Source organism: Delphinapterus leucas, chromosome 13, assembly GCF_059928025.1.
Source record: "Delphinapterus leucas isolate spDelLeu-1000000601 "Yukka" chromosome 13, BTC_Dleu_Yukka2, whole genome shotgun sequence".
Classification (NCBI taxonomy): Eukaryota; Metazoa; Chordata; class Mammalia; order Artiodactyla; family Monodontidae; genus Delphinapterus; species Delphinapterus leucas.
In genome coordinates, this window is record NC_143141.1 from 13,843,537 (window position 1) to 13,864,120 (window position 20,584).

General features: G+C 48.3%; 2 protein-coding genes across 2 annotated transcripts in view; one reads left to right on the plus strand and one right to left on the minus strand.

The window, feature by feature from the left end:
• Positions 1-265: 265 nt before the first annotated feature.
• On the plus strand, positions 266-7,077 carry FABP1 (fatty acid binding protein 1). Its single transcript, XM_022556076.3, has 4 exons — positions 266-1,306; positions 3,253-3,425; positions 4,888-4,980; positions 7,027-7,077. Exons 1-4 carry the CDS (start codon positions 1,240-1,242, stop codon positions 7,075-7,077), a joined length of 384 nt encoding a protein of 127 aa, XP_022411784.1. The 5' UTR covers positions 266-1,239.
• A 7,886-nt stretch (positions 7,078-14,963) lies between these two features.
• The window catches only part of SMYD1 (SET and MYND domain containing 1), a 52,151-nt gene continuing 46,530 nt past the window's right edge, over positions 14,964-20,584 (minus strand). Inside the window, exon 11 of the mRNA XM_089922839.1 lies at positions 14,964-19,870. Within this exon, the coding sequence (XP_089778965.1) occupies positions 19,712-19,870 (159 nt within the window). The 3' untranslated portion in view covers positions 14,964-19,711. The remainder of the gene's footprint in view (positions 19,871-20,584) is intronic.

The following is a 20,584-nucleotide window of genomic DNA, read 5'->3' on the forward strand; positions in this document are numbered from 1 at the left end:
CTACGTGCCAGTGTTGGGAATACCAAGGAAGAAGTACAGTGGGAAAAAAGGCAGAGAGAAATAATCCCAGTAGGAATGACAATATAGTTACTTGCAAAGTGTTCTCTGAGCCCAGAGGATTCATAGAGGAGGCTACCAGGGGGAGAAGGACAGAAGGGCAGGGGGAGCCCCGTGAAAGCCAACATAGAGGCATGAGCACCCCGACAGGTTCAGGGGGTCCAACAGGTCCTACCTTCTTCCTTCCCCTATCTTGTCCCTGCCTAATTAAATGCATCTCAATCTCCACACACCTGGTGTAAAGGTACCCTTTCACACTTCCAAAAGGAGATTTTTTTTTTTTTTGGCTGTGTTGGGTCTTCCTTGCTGCACACGGGCTTTCTCTAGTTGCAGCGAGCAGGCTTCTCATTGCAGTGGCTTCTCTTGTATCGGAACACAGGCTCTAGACACGCAGACTTCAGTAGTTGTGGCTCGCAGGCTCAGTATTTGTGGCTCACGGGCCCTAGAGCGCAGGTTCAGTAGTTGTGGCGCCCGGGTTTAGTTGCTCTGCGGCATATGGGATCTTCCCAGACCAGGGCTCGAAGCCGTGTCCCCTGCATTGGCAGGTGGATTCTTAACCACTGCATCACCAGGAAAGTCGCCAAAAGGAGATTGATTTGGACTGTGGAGGAGCCTGTGAGGAATTCCCAGAATACAAAGCAGCTCTAGGGACTGATGACAACTTGGTAAAAATTAACTTAGGGTGACAATAAAGATGAGAAGAGATCATAAGGTAACTAAGGTGAGGTTTTGAGATTAAAGGGATTCTTTGGTATTTTTCTGAGTGTCTAAATCTGGATCCACACGTACACATACACATCTCCACGTATACATACATATACACATGCACACACACACACATATATGCGTGTGTAGGTATGTATGCATACACATATGCGCACACACACATTTCATGGGATAGCAGCACCTTAAAGTCTGCAGAGCCATAGGGCTTTGCACCTGATTGGCACTCATCAAGTTTTGCTGAATTGGAGCAAATCACTGCTGTGCCCAACCTGGTTTTTTTTAATCGTTGACCATTGCTCTCAGGAGTTAATGTTTGAACCTGGCCATAAAGGAGTCGACAGCGGCTGACCTATGGCCTACATTTGAAGGGGAAGGAGCCCCCTATAAATCAGCCCATGCTGGCAGCCCTGCCAGCAGAGCTGTTGACTCAGCTGTGAAGGGAGCTTCGTCGCCACCATGAACTTCTCCGGCAAGTACCAAGTGCAGAGCCAGGAAAACTTCGAGACCTTCATGAAGGCAGTCGGTGAGTGCTGGGCCAAGGCTGGGGGCCATGGCCATGACGGTCTGGTCCTACACGTGGTGGCCCTTTGGGGTCCTGAGGTCTGGATGCAAGGAGCGGTCCAAGCTTTACACAGACCAGGGGTCCTGTTCTGTTACTTTCGAAGCGCATGCTAGTCCTCCCTGCGCAAGGCTACGCCTTAGGCAAGTGGAAATAGCACTGAACTAGGGTCTGATCTGGATTGAAGCCACCTCTACTGGTACCTCATTGTGTGACCCTGTTCATTCACTCATTCATTCATTTATTCATTCTTTTTTTTAAATATTTATTTATTTATTTTTGGCTGTGTTGGGTCTTCGTTTCTGTGCGAGGGCTTTCTCCAGTTGCGGCGAGCAGGGGCCACTCTTCATCGCGGTGCGCGGGCCTCTCACTATCGCGGCCTCTCCCGTTGCGGAGCACAGGCTCCAGACGCGCAGGCTCAGTAGTTGTGGCTCACGGGCCTAGTTGCTCTGCAGCATGTGGGATCCTCCCAGACAAGGGCTCGAACCCGTGTCCCCTGCACTGGCAGGCAGATTCTTAACCGCTATGCCACCAGGGAAGCCCCATTTATTCATTCTTCTAACAAACTTTGATTCAAGGCCAACCGCATGCTGAGATGAGTGCTGTGCTGGGCAGATACCACGGAGACAGATAACAATGAGCCACGTTTCCAAGGTCACAATTTAGAGAAAAAGAGAAGAAATAAATGCAATCAAGCATGCTCTAATGTGTCCTGAGTGCTGACTCAGCATCAGGCCCCATGCTAAGCCCTGAACAGGCAACATCCTGTTAATGCCTCAAACTCTGAGTTGGCTACTATTATTTTTCCCATTTTATAATTGAGGCAATTGAGGCCTTGAAAGGTGAAGTAATCCCAACCGGGGTCACACAGGTAGTAATCCCAAACTGAGCTGGGATTTGAAGCCGGCTCTAGTTCCCGGGGACACATTTAAAATCCCTTCGCCCCACCCCACCGGGTCACTTACAGGAGGATGTGGTGGTCCTGGGAGGGCATCAAGGGAAGCCTTGGGAGGAGCGAAGGCGAGCCTTGGCTGAGTCTTGGGAGATGAGCAGGTGTCCCCTGTGGGGCTGGGGGAGGGGAGTGTCCTCCAGGGGGAGGGAGCAAAGGGGCAGGGGGACAAGGAAGGATGCTGAGAGGAGAGGGTGGGGAAGACAGCAGAGGCAAAGAGAGGAGGAGATTCGGGGAAGCTGAGAGCTAGGACCTTCTCCTGTAGGGCACGTCATAACACCTCTCTGTGTCCTGCATCCCTCACTTGGGCAACAGGACCCTCCCCACCGCTGTCAATGCACCTGGTTTTCATGAAGCTCAATTCATGTAACAACATAGACATGCTCTGAAATTCGTAAAGCTCTGTCCCCGGGCAAGGGACACCTTGTCCATCTTCCTCAGGAGCCTCGATGGCAGAGGTGGAGGTAAGGATAGGGGGACATAGGTTTGCCAGGCACAGGCCGGGTGTGTGCCTGCTGTTCTGGCATAATTATTCAGAGCTCCCCTTCCACTCTCGGGGGGGACCTGGCTTGGGAGACAAGCTGGATGGTCCCCTGAATGTGGAGGACAAAATCCTTTACACTCAAAAGAGCAAAGTCTGAAGGCTTTAAAGTAGGAGGAACGAAGAGGGAGAGCAAGTAAGAAGCAGGTGCTCAGCCGAGAAAAGCTTCCCCTGGGCAGAGGGGTGTGTTTTTCTTATAAACCAACTGGCAAGATAGCAGGTGCATGAGATCAGGCCAGGTAAGGCCACTGACCTTCCCTTTCAGAGGTCAAAACCCACACTGCTCACAGGACTCCAGAAAGTGCTGGGGCCTCCGGGAAAACACGGCATCTCCCCTCCCCCTCCACATCACGGGGTTTCTCTTGTGACCTTGCAGCTCCCACCTCTGCCCACCTCTGAACTTCCAGTGCTTTCCACCAGGTATGCCTGATGACCTCATCCAGAAGGGGAAGGACATCAAGGGGGTGTCAGAAGTCGTGCATAACGGGAACCACTTCAAGTTCACCATCACCACTGGCTCCAAAGTGATCCAGAACGAGTTCACCTTGGGGGAGGAGTGTGAGATAGAATTCCTGACTGGGGAGAAGGTCAAGGTAGGAGGTGCCCCCTTGAGCCACCCTCTGCTTCCAGAACTTTCCCTGGAGCCTGGTCCCAGGCTTCCTCCCTCAACGCTCCCACCTCACAATTCCCACTGCTGATACCCTATCTCTGAACCCACTGCTGGGGTGAGAGGCAGAGAGACAAAGACAGCTCTTAAGGAAGAAGCTCTTAGGGAAGCTCCCAGTTTCCTGCGACCCTCTGGAGGAGCTCTGGCCCAAGGGTCCGAGCTCTCCCATATAGAGGGTATGGGGAACCAGGCCCAGAGCGGGAGTCTTAGACTCAGAATCTCCCAGGCCCAGCAACGGGCAAGTGACAGTCTGTGCAAAGCCCCTAACAGAGCCCTGAGGTCATCCATGAGCCAAAGGAAATGGCTTTGCTGAGCCTAGAGCTGGTGGTCATGGGGACAGACTTCCTGAAGGAGGTGCCTGCGACACCAAAGAACCAAAGCAGGCCTTCAGACCAAGCCTTGTGGGTTGGTCAATGAGCCCCTAGACTTTGCTACCTCATCTGTGAAATGGGCACAGTCGCCCTTCCCAGAACAAAGGCAGCAGGCAGGGTGGTGTCACCTCTGCTGGGCTGTGGCTAAGGTGTGTGATGAGAGCTGGGTGTGGGATGTGTGAGTGGTGGGCAGGCGGTGGCAGGGAGATCCAGGCAGGGGGGCGCCCCCCACAAAGGGCCTCTGTTCCTCCGTCCGAAACCCCACACACCCCAGCACCACCAGTACCACTGAGTGGCCATCTTCAGTCCTCTCCCCCAACATCCCCTGACCCCAGACAACTTTGTGCATCTGTCTCCACACAACTGTTGGTCTTTTTTTTACCTCTTCTGATGGCTCTTGATTTCTGCTTCTCTAGATGTAACATTACAGGTCAGGAAATGTGTGATAAATTTTAGATGGGAAATTCTCTTATACGTCCCACGGTAAGGGGCAGGCTGTCATGGGTTTTACCACAGGCCTTTTACAATTGTCCGTTTTGGAGGCACATTTTAACGTTGGCCAGTGTCTTCTGCTCCGTGCTGGGTTTCTGTTACCTCTTCCTGGATGCATGAAAAGGAGACCGCAAGAGGAAAGATAAAGGTGCTAGAAGGAATAGTATAAAATAATACAAAGCAAAAATATGTGTTCTTCCAACTGGCCAGGATTTTGAATTTTGCTACTCCCTCCCTCCATTGGCTTGGAGAATTGCGACTTGAATCAATTTTATTTGTGTTTGATTTGAGACAGCTTAGGGGTCTTATGCTGACTCCTAGATCACATCCCATAGATGAAAAGTCTGGCAAAAGAAGCCCTGCCATTTTCTTCAGTTCTTACATGCACCTCACTTCTGTTCAGAGCCAGAGAACAGGGTTTGTTTGCTGCAAGCAGAGACCTATGCAGGGTAGCCAACCTCATTAGAGAGAGGTTTACTCCCTCGCAGACCCTTCCTCCCAGGCCGTTCCTTCTGTCCTATGCAGGCGGTGGTTCAGCTGGAAGGTGAGAATAAACTAGTGACAACTCTCAAAGGCATCAAGTCCGTGACTGAATTCAACGGTGACACAGCCATCAGCGTAAGTTGACACTCTGACTTGTGGCTCCTCGTGCTTGGGGCCAGGGGTCAATCTCTGCTACCACTTACTGAGCATCCACTGTGCCCAGGAAGCTTTCACACATTATCTCGAATCTTCCCACCAACACTGAATTTTCTTAATGGGGAAACTGAGGCAATCATACCGCCAGGAAATGGCAGAGCTAGGGTTCCTCTGAGCTGGATCTGTCTCACAGGGCAGCAGTCCACGGTGATACACTGCACCACCCTAGGAGAAGCCAGCTCCTATTGTAGACGGGGGAGCTTTGTACATTTCTTACTGGCTTGCAATGGATGCTAGTAAGTCATTTTGTTCTAATAAAACCAGTGCAGTGTGTTAAGGCAGTTTTCCAATAGAGAAGTATGGTGTCTTAAGGAAGGGGCACACTTTTCTAATTCACCAAAAGCCCCCCATGTGCTGGTGGTGGCCCCAGCTGGTGCTTCCCTGCCTCTCCCTGTTCCTTCAGGCTGTCCTTCCACCACCACTTTCCTGGTCAGGGTCGACCACTCCTACCTCCCCCACTTCCTTCCTCCCTCACTGCCATCCCCTGCCTCCTCTCCCCTTCCTCCCCCAACACCCAAATAGGATGGGGTAGGAGAGGAGCCTGGTAGGAGACACAGCGTCATGCAAAGCCACCAGCACAGGTCACACTTCTTAGACTCTGCTGGGGTGTGGACACAAGTCTCGCTCACGGGCTGGAGGACAGAAATCCATTCATTCCCACCTGTGGTCCTCTGATTCACGGAGCAACCTTCCCATGCACGCAGCGCCCACGCTCAAGGAAGGCTTGGTCTGGCAGAAAGTTGGGCTGTTTCATTGCTTTTTCTATTTTATGACGTTGCAGTAATTGTCAGCCATAACCCTTCCCTTCTGCGTCACTAACCAATGAACACAGAGGCCTCCATCTGCCTTGCAAGCCCAGGGAACTCAGTAAATGCCTTTGCCCTTTGGGCATTTATAAGGAGAATCGTATTCTCGGCAATTTCATGGCAGCTTATGGATCTGACACTCCGGTTTGTGTGTGCCACGTCACCCTTGGCGTCTGGCTGTCGGCCACGTCCTCTCCCCCATATGGGGGTGAATAGCACAGTGTCTCTCCTGCAGTGATAGTCCCCCCGGCTCTTCCTTGCCCCCAGGTTGTATTTTGGGGAGTAACAGGGGCAGAACACTGCTCAAGGGGAGAAATCCCTCAACGAGGGAGAGAGTGAGGGTCAACCATGAAATTTGCGGTCCCCAGCACATTCACAGCAGAGAGAGGCACCTGCAGGGCAGTGGTAGATAAGCTGTCCTGGACTCAGTCCTGGCCGATGTCTTTGCTATGTTCCATTGCCCCTATTCCTCTCATCTCCTGTGAGGGAGGCAGGATGGGGGACTTAATAGACAGGTTGACCTGTCCAAGGTCATCCAGCTAACGAGTTGTAGAACTAGGGTTCAAACCTAGATCTTTCCGTTCCATTTCATTGCTGTTGAAACTAAAGGGCTGCCTTTTCACCCTGATGACATCACCCCACATCATTTCCATAGTCTTGTTCAAGAGAATCAGCAGGAGGGAAGGGCTGGGGGAGAAAGGAGCAACCCTCAAAAACTCAAACACTTACGGATCCAATGAATCTAATGTTTTTATAGGCTCCACAGCTTTGGGAGGGAAATTATGCACTACCTACTAAGTTCCAGGCTGGATGCCCAGGTGTTTCCCCATACACTTGTCCTCGGTGCTCAACACGTGTTTGGTCCATAGTAGGTGCTCAATGAAACTTTGAGAAATTGGATCAGATTGGACTGGTTTGGATGGTCTTGCTGTAACAGTCATTGATGTAGGAAGGAATTCAGTAAAAGGCAGGACAACTCTGCACGTGAGGAAGTAAAGTGACCAATGGGATTTTAGAAAAGATTGCCAACCCTTCCTCTGGTCCTATAGAAAACAGAGGAGTCTTTGAATTACTACATATGTTAGCATACTGGGGGCTTAACTATCATTTACGATTCAACGTCAGATGAGCGTTTCATGATGTCTTTTCTGGCTTTCAGACCATGACACTGGGTGACATCGTCTTCAAGAGAATCAGCAAGAAAATTTAGACAAGTCTGCATTTCATATCCTTTCAGTATATACAATTAATGTAATAAAGTGAACTTTGTTTTTAAAAAGTGTGTTTTCCTCTTTTCATTGATGTGGTTATTGAACGCCGATCACCTCTATTTTTGTAAATCTTGATCATCTTCACATTCCATCCTACAGAGTCAGGTCTGATTCTCAGCCTGAAAGCAGACCCCAGGCTGCCTACTCAGGTGACCCTGTAAGGGACACATGATGTGGCTGGATCTGTAGAGCAGCCCTGAAATGAGCTGTCCCAGCCAGCCACATGGCAAGGAGCTGGAACTAGAGGGGCTGTGTGCTGGGTCACCCCCATCGGGACAGAGGCAGCAGAAACACTGGGCAGGCAAAGGGATGCTATGCTCACAGCAGCCCCACCCACCAGGAGACATGAACAAAAAGATCGGGCACTGGCCCACCCAGGGACAATTCTCCCTCCTAGAGGATGGCTGAGTGAGAAGCTTCCAGAAGCAGACAGAGGAATCTCAGGTAGAAATTCCCTCCATGCTGTGGGCAGAAGCAGAATATGGGAGAAGAGGGATTTCTCCAAACGGCACCTTGTACCAGGCTCTGGTAGCTGTGATGGGTTGAGTTGCATCTCTCCAAAACTCACATGTCGAAGTCCTAGCCCTCACTACCTCAGACTGTGACCTTATTCAGACATAGTCTTGCAGATGTAACCAGTTAAGTTAAAATGAGCTCACACTGGAGTAGGGTGGGTCCCTAATCCAATATGGCTGGTGTCCTTCTAAAAAGGAGAAATTTTTGAACACATACACCCACAGGGAGTCTGCCATGTGGAGACGAGTTATGCAACCACAAGCCGAGGAACTAGCAGAAGCTAGGAGAGAGACCTGGACCAGATCCTTCCCTACCTCTTGCAGAAGGAGCGTAGCTTTGGTCACCTTGATCTTACACTTCTGGCCTCCAAAACTCTGAGATAATAAATGTCTGTTGTTTGAGCCGCCCAGTCGGTAGTACTTGGTTACAGCATCCTTAGCAAATGAACACAGAGCTCATTTCCCATACCCAAAGAGCTACCAAGCTCGGGCATTTCTACCTTAAATCTTTCAGCTCTCAGAACAGTGCCCAGACCACAGAAAGCTCTCAACAAAGATGCTTTAATGAATGAATGAATCTGTCACCTTTCCCACCTTCCCTCTTTTGGGGTTGAAACCCCGTTACTTGTTACTTGTATTGTTTCACGGGCCACTATGGCATCTCCCTGCATCTCTCTCTCACCTGCGAATCTGTACCCCACAAATTGTCATCTTCCCTAAAAACAGCACTGATCATAATGCACCCTAGTTCGTTGCCTTATACATAAAGAGTCAAACTCCTCAACCTGCATTCAAGGCTCTGCAACAGGGATCAGTAAACTTCTTCTGTAAAAAGCCAGAAAGAAAATATTTTCAGTTTTGTGGACCACCCGGGCTCTGCCACAGCTCCCTAATTCTGCTGTTGTAGCACTGAAGCAGCCACAGAACAATACCCAAACAGGTGGGCATGGCTGTGTTCCCATGAAACTTTATTTATGAACACTGAAATTTAAATTTCATATCATTTGCCTATGTCATAAAATATTGTTCTTCTTTTGATTTTTTTCAACCATTTAAACATGGAAAACCATTCTTAGCTCGCACACCATATAGAAACAGGTGGGGACTTCCCTGGAGGTCCAGTGGTTAAGACTCCGTGCTTTCACTGCAGGGGCGTGGGTTCAATCCCTGGTCAGGGAACTAAGATTCTTGCATACTGTGCAGTGCAGCCAAAGAAAAAAATGTGGCAGCTGGATCTGACTCATGGACCATAGGTTGCCGAACTTTGCTCCATTATGTCCTGTCCCACCTTACCTAGCTTTACACCCTTCCTATAATATACACTCCAATCGAGTTAAACAACCTCTCATTCCTCTGATAATTTAAGTGCCACCTCCTCCAAGAAGGCTTCCTAAACTGCACAGCTGAAAGTACTCTTTCCCTCTCTCTGGCTTTTTATCTGCACCAGTCTACTGGATGAAGTTCTTCCTTCCTTGCTCTATAGTTTTCCCCATATGTTAGCCCTCCTCCTTCCATATGGAGCAGGATCTTGGGGGAAAAAATGGGAGACAATTATTTCAGGAACTAGGGCAGACTTAAGGAAAGTGCTTCAGAGCTTCAGTAAGAACTCAGAGTTGGAAGATACAGGGGAAAATACAACTAATAGGAGACTACAATATGCCATTCACAAAATAAATTCCAGATGAACTAAAGAGCTAAATGAATAAATGTGAAATATTAGAAATAGATGTGATGATAGATAAATAACTTGAAGTATAGAAGACCATCTTAAACAAGGTGCAACATCCATGAAGGGAAAGATTAATTCATTTTACCACCTTACAAATTTTAAATTTGATATGAAAGAAAGACACTGTAAACACAGTTTCCAAAAAGAAGCAATAATGTGGGAGAATATATTTGTGGCTTACATAACAGAGGTTAATAGACAGAATATAAAAACCTCCCCCAAATCAATAAGACCAACAAGTCAATGGAAAAGTGGGTTGAGGACATATACAGGGAATTCACAATATGAAATATGCTTAGCCTCACTGTTAATCACAGAGGAGGGATGTAAGATGAGATATCATTTTACAAATCAAACTAGTAAAACGTGAAAAGATTGACCACATCCAGTGTTTGCAAGGATGTGATGAATGGTTCTCCCATCAGTTGGTGGAGACGTAAACTGGTACAGCCCATTTGGAGCACCACTTAGCAGTATCCATTAATATTTTCAATGTGAATTTCCTAGCACCTAGAAATGCCACTGTTGTACATCGCCCTAGAGTTGTGTTTAAACACATGCACAAAGAAGCATATAAAAAATGCAACAGCCAAAAACTGGAAACAAATGTCCATCAGTAAAAAATGGATTAGATAAACTGTGCTATGGCCACACTCTGAAATAACCTTCGGTAGATTAAATGGACGAGTAGATCTATATGTACTGTTATAGGACTATCTCTAAGACCAAGCATTAAAAAAAAAAAAAGTAAGTTTCAGAACAATATCAACAGTACAATATCATGTAAATTTTATTAAAATACGAAACAAAATTATCTATTTATATAGATATACAGATATGTCTATGACCATGGATGGCTGGAACACCAGATAATAGCCATGACTTCTGTGGCAGGAACAGGAATTGGGTGGGAGGTCAAGAGAGCTTTTTGCATTATTTCTATTGTTTGAATCTTTTACAAGGAACTAATTTTGTGGAACTACTTCTTTTAAATGAGCAATGACTTTTTAAAAAGCAGACGATTTCAAGTAAAAATAGTGGGCTTGAAGGCACGGTTCTAGTTAACTAATCCATGATTTTGGACCTCAGTTTTCTCATCTGTAAAATGGGCAATACAACACCTTCTCTCATAGCTTTTGTAAGGATCCCATGAAATGATGCCAGTACCATGCAAATAAAACATGTCATCATTGCCACTTGGATTCCTAGGGAACTGCGGTTGGGTTTGACATTTAGACTTTTAGTAGCAGAAGCTCTGTTACTGCCCAGAGAAATTAACCTCTGTGAGCAGATGAAGCACAGAGAGGAAACAAGGTTTGCTTAGGACCACCCAGCTGATAAATGGTGCACCTGAGGTTCTTTGACTCTTAAGACACAGGAGGCAGAAAGTAGTAGAAATAAGGTCTTCTCCTCAGCAAAGCCTCTAGGGATCTGACAAACTTCCCAAAGTCTCCTCCTAACTGGGAACAGCTCTGGATTTAGGAAGGTGTTGTTTGTATGTTTTTGCCTGAAAAGGAGAATTCACTTTAAATGCTGAATTTGTATTTCGTACAGGTGCCTAGAGAAATCTGGGCCCGAAGCCTGCTTTAAATAAATTGAATAAACGGCTGTTGATGGTATCAGCTATTTTTAATTGGACCCCTAGTCTCTTCTGACCCCTCCCTCTTCCCTCCGCCTGTCCTGTGGGCATCCCACTACCAGAGACGGCTCTTCCCCTGTGACAGCGGATTGACTTGTAAAGAGTCACTTTTGGTGTCTATATCCACACAAAAGTAGACATTTCTGTTGTTGTTTCAACTGATTGTCATTAGAATAAAGAAAGTGATTTGGGGGGGGTGGCTGGGGGGCTGAATATAACAGCTCATACTCAATATTCAGACCATTTTTTCTACATATACTAGAGGCATCTTGACCATCCTATGATTTTCTAGTATTTCTTACCAGTAAAACACAGAGATGTGGAATTACATGTATCTTCTCTACAACCTAGACTCATTCAGCCAGATCAGGGCTGGGCAATGCTAAGCTCTGAGGAGACAGTAATTCCTGGGAGACTTGATGTCTAGCAGGGAGACCAACCCATAATCCACATGGCGACAGTATGATCCGTGCCGTGATCCTGATGTGTACAATCACCAGAGCCTGTCTGCCTCAGAAAATGTCTCAGTGGAAGTGACGTTTCAGCCGACTCTCAAAGCATCTGAGTGTGTTTGCTTGGCAGGGAGGTGTGGTATAAATGGAGGCTTGGCAAGAGATGAGGCTGAGAAGGACACAGAGTCTCTGTCATGAATATTCTGGTAAGGAGTTTAGACTTGACCCTGGAGACCATAGGGAATCATTGAAGGGTTTTCAGCTGCAAGAGGAACATGGTACTAAATGCACTGTAGAAAAATTATTCTGGCCATGGTGTCAAGGATCAGAGAGAGGGCCATGGCTGAATACAGACAGACCATGAAGACACAGCGGCGATAGTCCAGGCAAGAGATGTTGGGGACCTGAACCAAGGCAGTGCCTGTGAGGATGGAGCAGAGTGGAAAGGTGCACGAACATTTAGGAATTAGAGTCAATGGGATCTAGTGACGAGGTGTGAGAAGTAAATTGGAAAGATATATGTCAGGGAAATACTGTATGACATCACTTCTCTGTGGAATCTACAAAACGCAACAAGCTAGTGAGTATAACAGAAAAGAAGCAGACTCACAGAGAGAACAAACTCGTGATTACCAGTGGGGACGAGGCAGAGGGGAGAAACGATACAGGAGCGGGGAAGTAAAAGGTACAAACTATTATATATAAAATAAGCTACTAGGATATACCGTACAACATGGAGAATACAGTCAGTATTTGCAATGACTATAAACGGAGTATAACTTTTAAAAATTACTCCCTATATAGTGAATCCCTATATTGTACACCTGTACTTATATAATATTGTACATCAACTATACTTGAATTTTTTTTTAAAAAGAAAGATACATGTCAGGGATGTATCAGCAGGAAATAAGCCTCACTCAAAAGGGTTTTCTTGATGAGAATTTAATGAAAGCACCATATACAAAGGTGTGGTTTGAATAAGGGGAGCTTATGGGGTAGGTGAGGCACCCAGGGACCCGCAACCACAGAAAACCATTACCACCCATGGGCCTGAAGCGGCAACCTGGAGGACAGCATTACTGGAGCTCAGTGAGAGCTGGGACCCTTCGAGAACCACCCAACAGGCGCTGGTTAGGCAGGGAGGGGCCAGGGAAGAGGGAACGTGGTGGGGAATAACACCCACCTCTCTCTCCTTCTACCATCCCATCTCCTGCCGGTGCGTCCCACTGGCTGAACAAGAAAGCAGAAGTCAGCCCTCCTGGGCGCAGAGCCGGGCAGAGAAGGGTGGAAAAGGAACGTAGGGAAGGGAAGATGGAGACAAACTAGCACAATGGGAATTCCTTTAGCTGCGAATCAAAGGAGCCCACTTAGGACTTCCCTGGTGGCGCAGTGGTTAAGAATCCGCCTGCCAAGGCAGGGGACACAGGTTCAAGCCCTGGTCCGGGAAGATCCCACATGCCGTGGAGCAACTAAGCCCGTGAGCCACAACTACTGAGCCTGCGCTCTAGAGCCTCTGAGCCACAACTACTGAGCCCACGTGCCACAACTACTGAAGCCCGCGCACCTAGAGGCCGAGCTCCACAACCAGAGAAGCCACCACAATGAGAAGCCCGCGCACCGCAACGAAGAGTAGCTCCCTCTCGCCGCAAGTAGAGAAAGCCTGCACACAGCAATGAAGACCCAACGCAGCCAATAAATTAATTAATTAAAATTTAAAAAAGAAAAAGAAACCCACATAAACGGGCTTAGGCCAAAATTAAAGGTGGGACGGGGTAGTTCACTGACTCATGTAACTGTCAAGCAGGAGTGGATCCGAAGCCTTACAAGAACACCATCAATACTTCTCTCTCTCCTTGTCAACTCCTTTTTCTCCCTCGATGCCAGCTGTGTTCTCCCAGAACTTTCCAGGCAGCAGTGAGTCTGACTACCAGCATCTCTAGGGTCACAGACCGAGAGCTTTTATTCCCAGAGAAGGGCAGGGACTCCTTCTCCAGTTCAGAAGGGCCCCAGCAAGGGGCCGACTGCCTGGCCTGGGTCGCATGGGGTACTGGAGGCAGCTAGGACCAGCTCCTGACTCAACATACAGCTCGGGAGCTTGGCACTGGCCATGGTGAGAACAGTTACACTGAGAAAAATCAGCAGACGTTACCAACCAGGGGTCTCCTTAACCTAGTTGCTGAATGTTTACCAGCAAACCATTGTGGGTCGGGAAATGCTGCACCATCGTAGGTTCAAGCTGGGTGAATGTGGAAGGGAAAGAAGGTAAGTTGGACATGGCTGTCAATGTGATGGATGGGAAGGAAGGTTCATTCTCCTGGTGCCTGGAGATCAGGATGCGAGTCCCAAGCCTTCTGCTCAGAGGCTTGCTGCTGTGTCTGCATGACTGGTCTGAGGGCTTGATAACAAGACTGCTGTGCTAGGCAGAATGATGGCCTCCAAAGATGTCCCCATGCTACCCCCCAGACCAGTGACACATGGCAAAAGGGATTTTGCGGATGTGATTAAGGCGAAGACCTTGAAAAGGGAACATTATCCTGGATTATCCCAGTGGACCCAATGGAATCACAAGTATTCTTGTCAGTAAATAGGAAGGCAGGAGGGTCAGAGAAGGAGTGGTGTGTTGTCGACTGGGGGCCACAAACCAAGGAGTGTGGGCATTCTAGAAGAAGCTTTTAGAATCTGAAAAAGACAAGAAACAGATTCTTCCCCAAGGGCCTCCATACAGATTCCCTTCTGCATCCTTGAGAAGTAAGCCCTGAGCAATCTTCCCAACCAGTGGTTATATCTGGCCTTTAATACATGTGTCTGTCAATACACTGGTGAGGCAGTGAACAAGTGGCTTAGTCTGAGGGGTAGTAATCAGAGTCTTAGACTTGTTTGTGAGGCCCTGCGGGATAGAGGTTTCAGAATGCAGAGTTCACCCCAGCTGAAGTAAAGATTTCTTTAATGGTCTTTCTAAGTATCTGTTCTGCTAGAGTTATGTAGCAAACCCCATATTTATAGATTGACAACACTACAAATTAATGTGTTCTTCTAGAGTTAAACCGATTACCATGATGTAAATATTCCCACTGTGGCTAATGGCGGGCTATCAACATGATGCTGATAGATGCAGAGGTGGGAAGAAGTGTATGTGGTTGGCTGTCTCAAGCTGGTCCAGCATACCACTGCTTGTGTCTACCCTTCACCTCCACTTTCTTAGTAGGAGAAGGGACACCCTGATAGAAGCATGGTTGGAATGCTCATGGACCACTTACGATGGGCCAGGCACTGTTCTAAGAGCCTTACATTTAAAAAATGTAATTCTTTTTAAAAAATTAATTAATTAATTTTTTATTGTTGGCTGCGTTGGGTTTTTGTTGCTGCGCGTGGGCTTTCTGTAGTTGCGGCGAGCAGGGGCTACTCTTCATTGTGGTGCGCGGGTTTCTCACTGCAGTGGCTTCTCTTGTTGAGGAGCACGGGCTCTAGGCGCGCGGGCTTCAGTAATTGTGGCACGTGGGCTCAGTAGTTGTGGCTCGCGGGCTCTAGAGCACAGGCTCAGTAGCTGTGGCATACGGGCTTAGCTGCTCCACGGCATGTGGGATCTTCCTGGACAAGGGCTTAAACCTGTGTTGCCTGAACTGGCAAGTGGAATCTTAACCACTGTACCACCAGGGAAGCCCAAAAATGTAATTCTTATAGCAACACTATGTGATAAGTAGAAATAAGGACACTGAGGCATGGATGAGATAACCAGTCCACGGTCATCTAGCTAATATCAGGAGAGCTGATATGAACTTAATTTGTGTCAGTGTCCATAATCTTGAGAACTGCACTGAAGTATTCTCTAAAACTGCACTGTCTAATACAGTAACCACTAACCACATTAGCTATTATAATTGAAATGAAATAATTAAAAGTTCAGTTTTTCACTCATATTAGAAACATTTCAAGTTCTCCATTGTCACATGATGCTAGTGGCTACTGTATTGGCCACAGATAGAACACATTTCCATCATGACAGAGGGTTCTATGAATAGATTGTCAGAAAGAAAGAAGCCACACACATTTGCTTGGAAATACAGAAAATTTAATGGCCTCTGTGGACTGCAATAACATAAAAACTCGAGATACACAGTTTCATGTCTCTTCTGCTCTGATCTAAGCGAATTCATTCACTTATTCATTCATTCATTCAATACACATTAACTGACCACCTACTATGTCCCAGGACCTGTGCTAGGTTCTGGGGATAGAAAGATGAATAAAGGAACGAAGCTCCCGCCCTCCAGAGCCTCACGATCTGATGCTGGAGGCAGACAAGTGAAAAGGCAATTATAAGGCCATGAGGGGAGTGTGATGATGGGAGACTCAAGGATACTAGGACAGACTCCGACAGGCAGCCAGCTGACTCTGAGGCTTTCAGGGAAGACTTCACAGAAGGGGTGATTTCCAAAGTGGGTGTTGAACGATGAATACAAGTTGGCAGGTTTCGGGTATTTTAGAGAGAATGTTTCAAAACTCAGAGAGGCACAGAAGAACATGGGCCACCCGGGGACCCGTGACTGAAGGGACCTGGTTAACGTCTCCGATGCGGTAGATACTCAGGAAGTGACTAGAAGTCAGATGTTCTCCTCAGGGGTGGAAGGAGGGCAGTGCTGAGCAGGAACAGGTGTCGGGGTGGAGAGAAGGGAAAGAGAAAGAGCTTCCTTTTGGACACGCCAAGTTTGATGGGCCTGCAGAATGTTCAAGAGGGTATGCGGGGCTGAGGGTATGCGGAGCAAGGTCAAGGGATACAGATTTAAGGACATCAGCCTCACGGCAGTGATTAAACGAAGGGCCTGGCCGAGCTCATGGGGGAGGGTGTGCAGAGAGAGATGAGGACAAACTGAGAGTGACCCGAATGAACAAAACCAGCTCCAGGAAATGCCAGGGGCAGGAGGGAAACGGGGCCAGGGGAGAAACCTCATTAGAGGATCATCACAAAGGATGTGGTGCCCGGAAGTCAAGGGCTGTGATGCCAACTGAGGCAGAGAAGCCAAATAACACGAGGGCTGAAAAGTCCCCCCAAGAGTCAACCGTGGGAAGAGCCACATTCATGGACTCAGGAAGCCAGGCTGCAGTGGGTTCAGGAAGAAATGGAAAGTAAAGGAAGGCAGATAATAACTGTGCGGGACAAAGCCTTTTGTAAAAATACTCAGCCTTGGGCTTCCCTGGTGGCGCAGTGGTTGAGAGTCCGCCTGCCGATGCAGGGGATGCAGGTTCGTGCCCTGGTCCGGGAAGATCCCACATGCCGCGGAGCGACTGGACCCGTGAGCCATGGACGCTGAGCCTGCGCGTCCAGAGCCTGTGCTCCTCCACAGGAAAGGCCACAACGGTGAGACGCCCGCGTACCGCAAAAAAAAAAAAAAACAACAACTCAGCCTTGAAGATTATGATCAGAGTTTCCCCAGCACATCTATTAACTGCTTTGAAGAAGCCAGTAGACAGAGAAATGTGAAGAATCCAGGGTGAGAAGGAATAAATGGGAAGCAAGGCCCCAAGGACCTAGGAGGGGATGGGGTCCAAAGCACAGGTGGAGTGTTTGGCTTTGGAGGAGAGGGGCTCTCATTCCACTGGTGTGAGACGGAAGCGGGAAGGATGAGCACAGACACGTGTGTGAACGCGGGAAGAGGAAATTGAGGAATCCCATCTCCTGGCCTCTGGGTGAAGCAGGAGATGAGGTTCTGCTGAAAGCAGAGGACTCGCTCGAGGACAGGAGTGAGGACCTGAAATAACCACTGGGCAAAGGGAGAAGCACAGGGAGCACGCCTGGGCTGCACCCCAAGGCCAGCTGAGGTTGGAGAAGAGGCCGCGGATGCGCCTGAGCTGAGAGGTGCCATTTTCCTGGCTGTGCTCAGACCTCCAGGTGCAACAGAGGAACAACAAGACAGCTGAATTCATCCAGGCCTGGACTCTGCCAAGTAGGAAGGGGGGATGGGCAAAAAGAAAAAGAGGCTGATGCCCTGGTTATCTGGAAGGATGTAAAGACAGGAGGAGGGGGGACACACTGGAGAAAATACGATGCCATCTAGGAATCAGGGGTGGAGGAAAAAGAGAAGTGAACAGATGGGAAGCAATGACCAGAGAGTCAGACATCAAAAATGAAGAAATTGGGAATTCCCTGGCGGTCCGGTGGTTAAGACTTCGCCCTTCCACTGCGCGGGGGCACAGGTTCGATCCCCAGTCAGGGAGCTAGGATCCCGCATGCCACAGAGGGCGGCCAAAAAATGGAGGAATTATGGGGGATGACAGTGTCCAGGATGTAACTAAGAGAGGGTTTTAATGGGGGAAATGGAAAGACACCTGGAATTGAGTAAATGAAGAATCTGTAAAACAAGTGGTTTAGATGGTTTGTGAAAGTGGACTTTGAAGACACCAAATCTGAGGAAGAGGGGACGGAAAAGAAGACCTTGAATGTGGGGGAATGACCAGCGGTGTGGCAGGTGACAGTGACAAAGAAGGGAAGAGGTTTGGGGGAAGGTTTCATATGAGGATAGAAGAGAGACCATTTGAACTGGCACAGTTAGGTCCCTGGCAGAGGGCTGGTGCCATCCTTACATGAGCTTAGAAGAACTGTCAGTCTCCCTGTGAAAGTTCTGAAGCAGCAGGTGTCCTCAATGAAGAGCCAAGTGCCAGGTGCCAGTATTCCGCAAAGAGGTGGCACCTTTGCAGAGTTTTTGGACAAAGTTTTTGGCACATTGGCAGAGCTGTTGGTCAGGTTACAAGGGAGGCAGTGGATCATTCTGAGGACGAAAGGGTGGGGATGGAGGAACTGACACTTTAGGCACAGATGACAAATATGGAGCCTGATGGGATCACCTGACCTCAAGATGTTAGCTAGAGCTCTGGGGTCAAGGGTGGCCCCAGAGAGTAGAGAAGACTTGGTGACACTCTCAAATGGGGGGGCTTTTGTCCAGGATCCCCCAAAACATTCGTGAGAAGTTTGGGATCCCAGAAGATAACAGGCCAATGGGACAACTAGATTGGTTGATTCCCAAGACCCACACTCTTGGGTGGAAACCAGAGCAGCCTCCCAGGAGATGAGGGCAAGTTGGTCACACTCCCAGAGAGGTCCTCACCTAGGTGTGCAGAGTCCAGACTAGACATTCCTTCTGGTAAGGAAAGCAGAGGACCCAGGGAAAGGACAATGAAAGAAATCAAGCAAGGGAAGTCATAATTATTCATTACTAAAAAATAGAGATTTACTGGGGGCCAGTGATGAACTCTAAGCTGGTAAAGGCCACCCAGGCACACGTGACAAAATAAAAGACGCAAAGGCCAATTCCGCTGGACCCATGATCATCATGTATGTGGGTTTCCAAGTTTCTCCCTCAACTTCACCCTGAAGAGACTTCTCCAATCCTAGGAGGCCAATGGCCAGAAAAATCTCAGCTATTATCCAAGTAGCCCCACGTCACGGGAATCACAAGGCTTGGCAGGGAGAGTGTGGAAAGGAAACACTCCCTCTCTGTGTTCTAGAATTAGTTTCAGAATAATGCTGAGAACCCAGACTTTAAACCGAGGCCTCAAGTGGTTTGGGCAAAGCCCTCCTTCTGCATACGTGCCCTTCTGAAGAAGTTTCAGTTCTCTGAGTAGGACCTGAAAGGCCCAAAGACAGTCTCTTCTTCATAACTCCACACTCGCCTGAGGAAACTGAACATCACCCATCCCAGTCAGCAAATCCTGAATATTCCAGAGACACCTGCACAGATAGGTGAGCGGCCACCTGAGACTCCAGGTACCTGCCACCCTTAGCTCAGATGTCATCTCCTCCATGACACCCTCACCACTACACACACACACACACACACACACACACACACACACACACACACACACACACACCAGACACATGCCCTCCACTGTACCCCCTCTCTCCATAGAGTTTACCATTGCATTTATTATCACGCTGTGCTTTAATTGTTTACATTTTGCCTCTCCAGCTACATTTGGAGCTTCTTTATCCCTATACATATTTATCCCAATAAATATTTGTAGGAGGAGTTGGACTGGTCTGGGATAGGGTTAAATTGAATTGAACTGAGTTGAAATGAACCGAAATGACACTGGGAAAAAAAGAGTAGGACATTCCCACGGCAACAAGGCTGAGCGTTACGCTGATTTCCTCATCAAGGGTCTCCCCAGAAACCCACCACCTCCAGAATGTCTCCCCAGTTCCCCAGCCACGGCGCCCCTCTCCCACCAGGCAGGTCCTCATTGCTTCTTGTGGAACAAAGCCGGCGCCGGCTCATTGCTGGGTTCAGCCATGACCTGCATGGGCTGGTTGTTCAGGGCGGCCTCGCGCATCTTGTGGTACATGAACTCGTTCTGTCGGAACATGCGCAGCTCCATCTCCGTCTGCATCCGCATGGCCTGTGGGATGCGGATACACCAAAAACAGTGATGACAAACCCCCAGGATGTGTTGGTTTCTGACCTACCTTGGCCCTTTTGGAAATGACAGACTATGGGGTAAGTGGCTCCCAGCCACTGAGATTCAACTGTACCTCCTCAGAGGACACACACACACACACACACACACACACACACACTCATACACTGCGAGTCTAATGTCCTGGCAGTGGACTCCATTTGTTAGGAAGAGGGAGTCAGACCCCTGAGAGAGTAGCTTGAGGGAATGCTCTCAGCAGAGAATGTTTGTTCCTAGGAACTGCTACGTGGGGACCTGGATTTGAACCCTGGTTCCTGAACTTAAGTCCCATCAACACTGTGGGACATCAGGCAAGTGACTTAATCCCTTCAGCCCTCAGTTTCCTCATACACGAAGCGGGTGAGATTCCCTTGTACTTTACAACGGCCGGGAAGATTACAGCGTGTGACACAGAAAAACCCTCATTCTCCCATATGTTAATTCAAGAAATATTTATCAAGGGCCAGGCTTCGTTGAGGGGCTGAGGTTAGAGCAGTGAATACAATGACAAACACTTGTATTTGACAAGCTTAATGTACTGACATACATTCTATGACACCAAAGTCTGTCCTCTTTCCCTGTACTACTGCCTGAGGGCAGTCCTCTGAACCCCATCACTTTCAAATAAATCAGCCCTCGAAGCACAAAGCCATCCAG

What these genes read in the sequence shown, in the direction of transcription:
- FABP1 (XM_022556076.3), top strand. Translation starts at nt 1,240, where the DNA reads ATGAACTTCTCCGGCAAGTACCAAGTGCAGAGCCAGGAAAACTTCGAG. An exon ending in GACCTTCATGAAGGCAGTCG is followed by an intron (nt 1,307 to 3,252) that starts GTGAGTGCTGGG and finishes GCTTTCCACCAG; the next exon opens with GTATGCCTGATGACCTCATC. An exon ending in TGACTGGGGAGAAGGTCAAG is followed by an intron (nt 3,426 to 4,887) that starts GTAGGAGGTGCC and finishes TGTCCTATGCAG; the next exon opens with GCGGTGGTTCAGCTGGAAGG.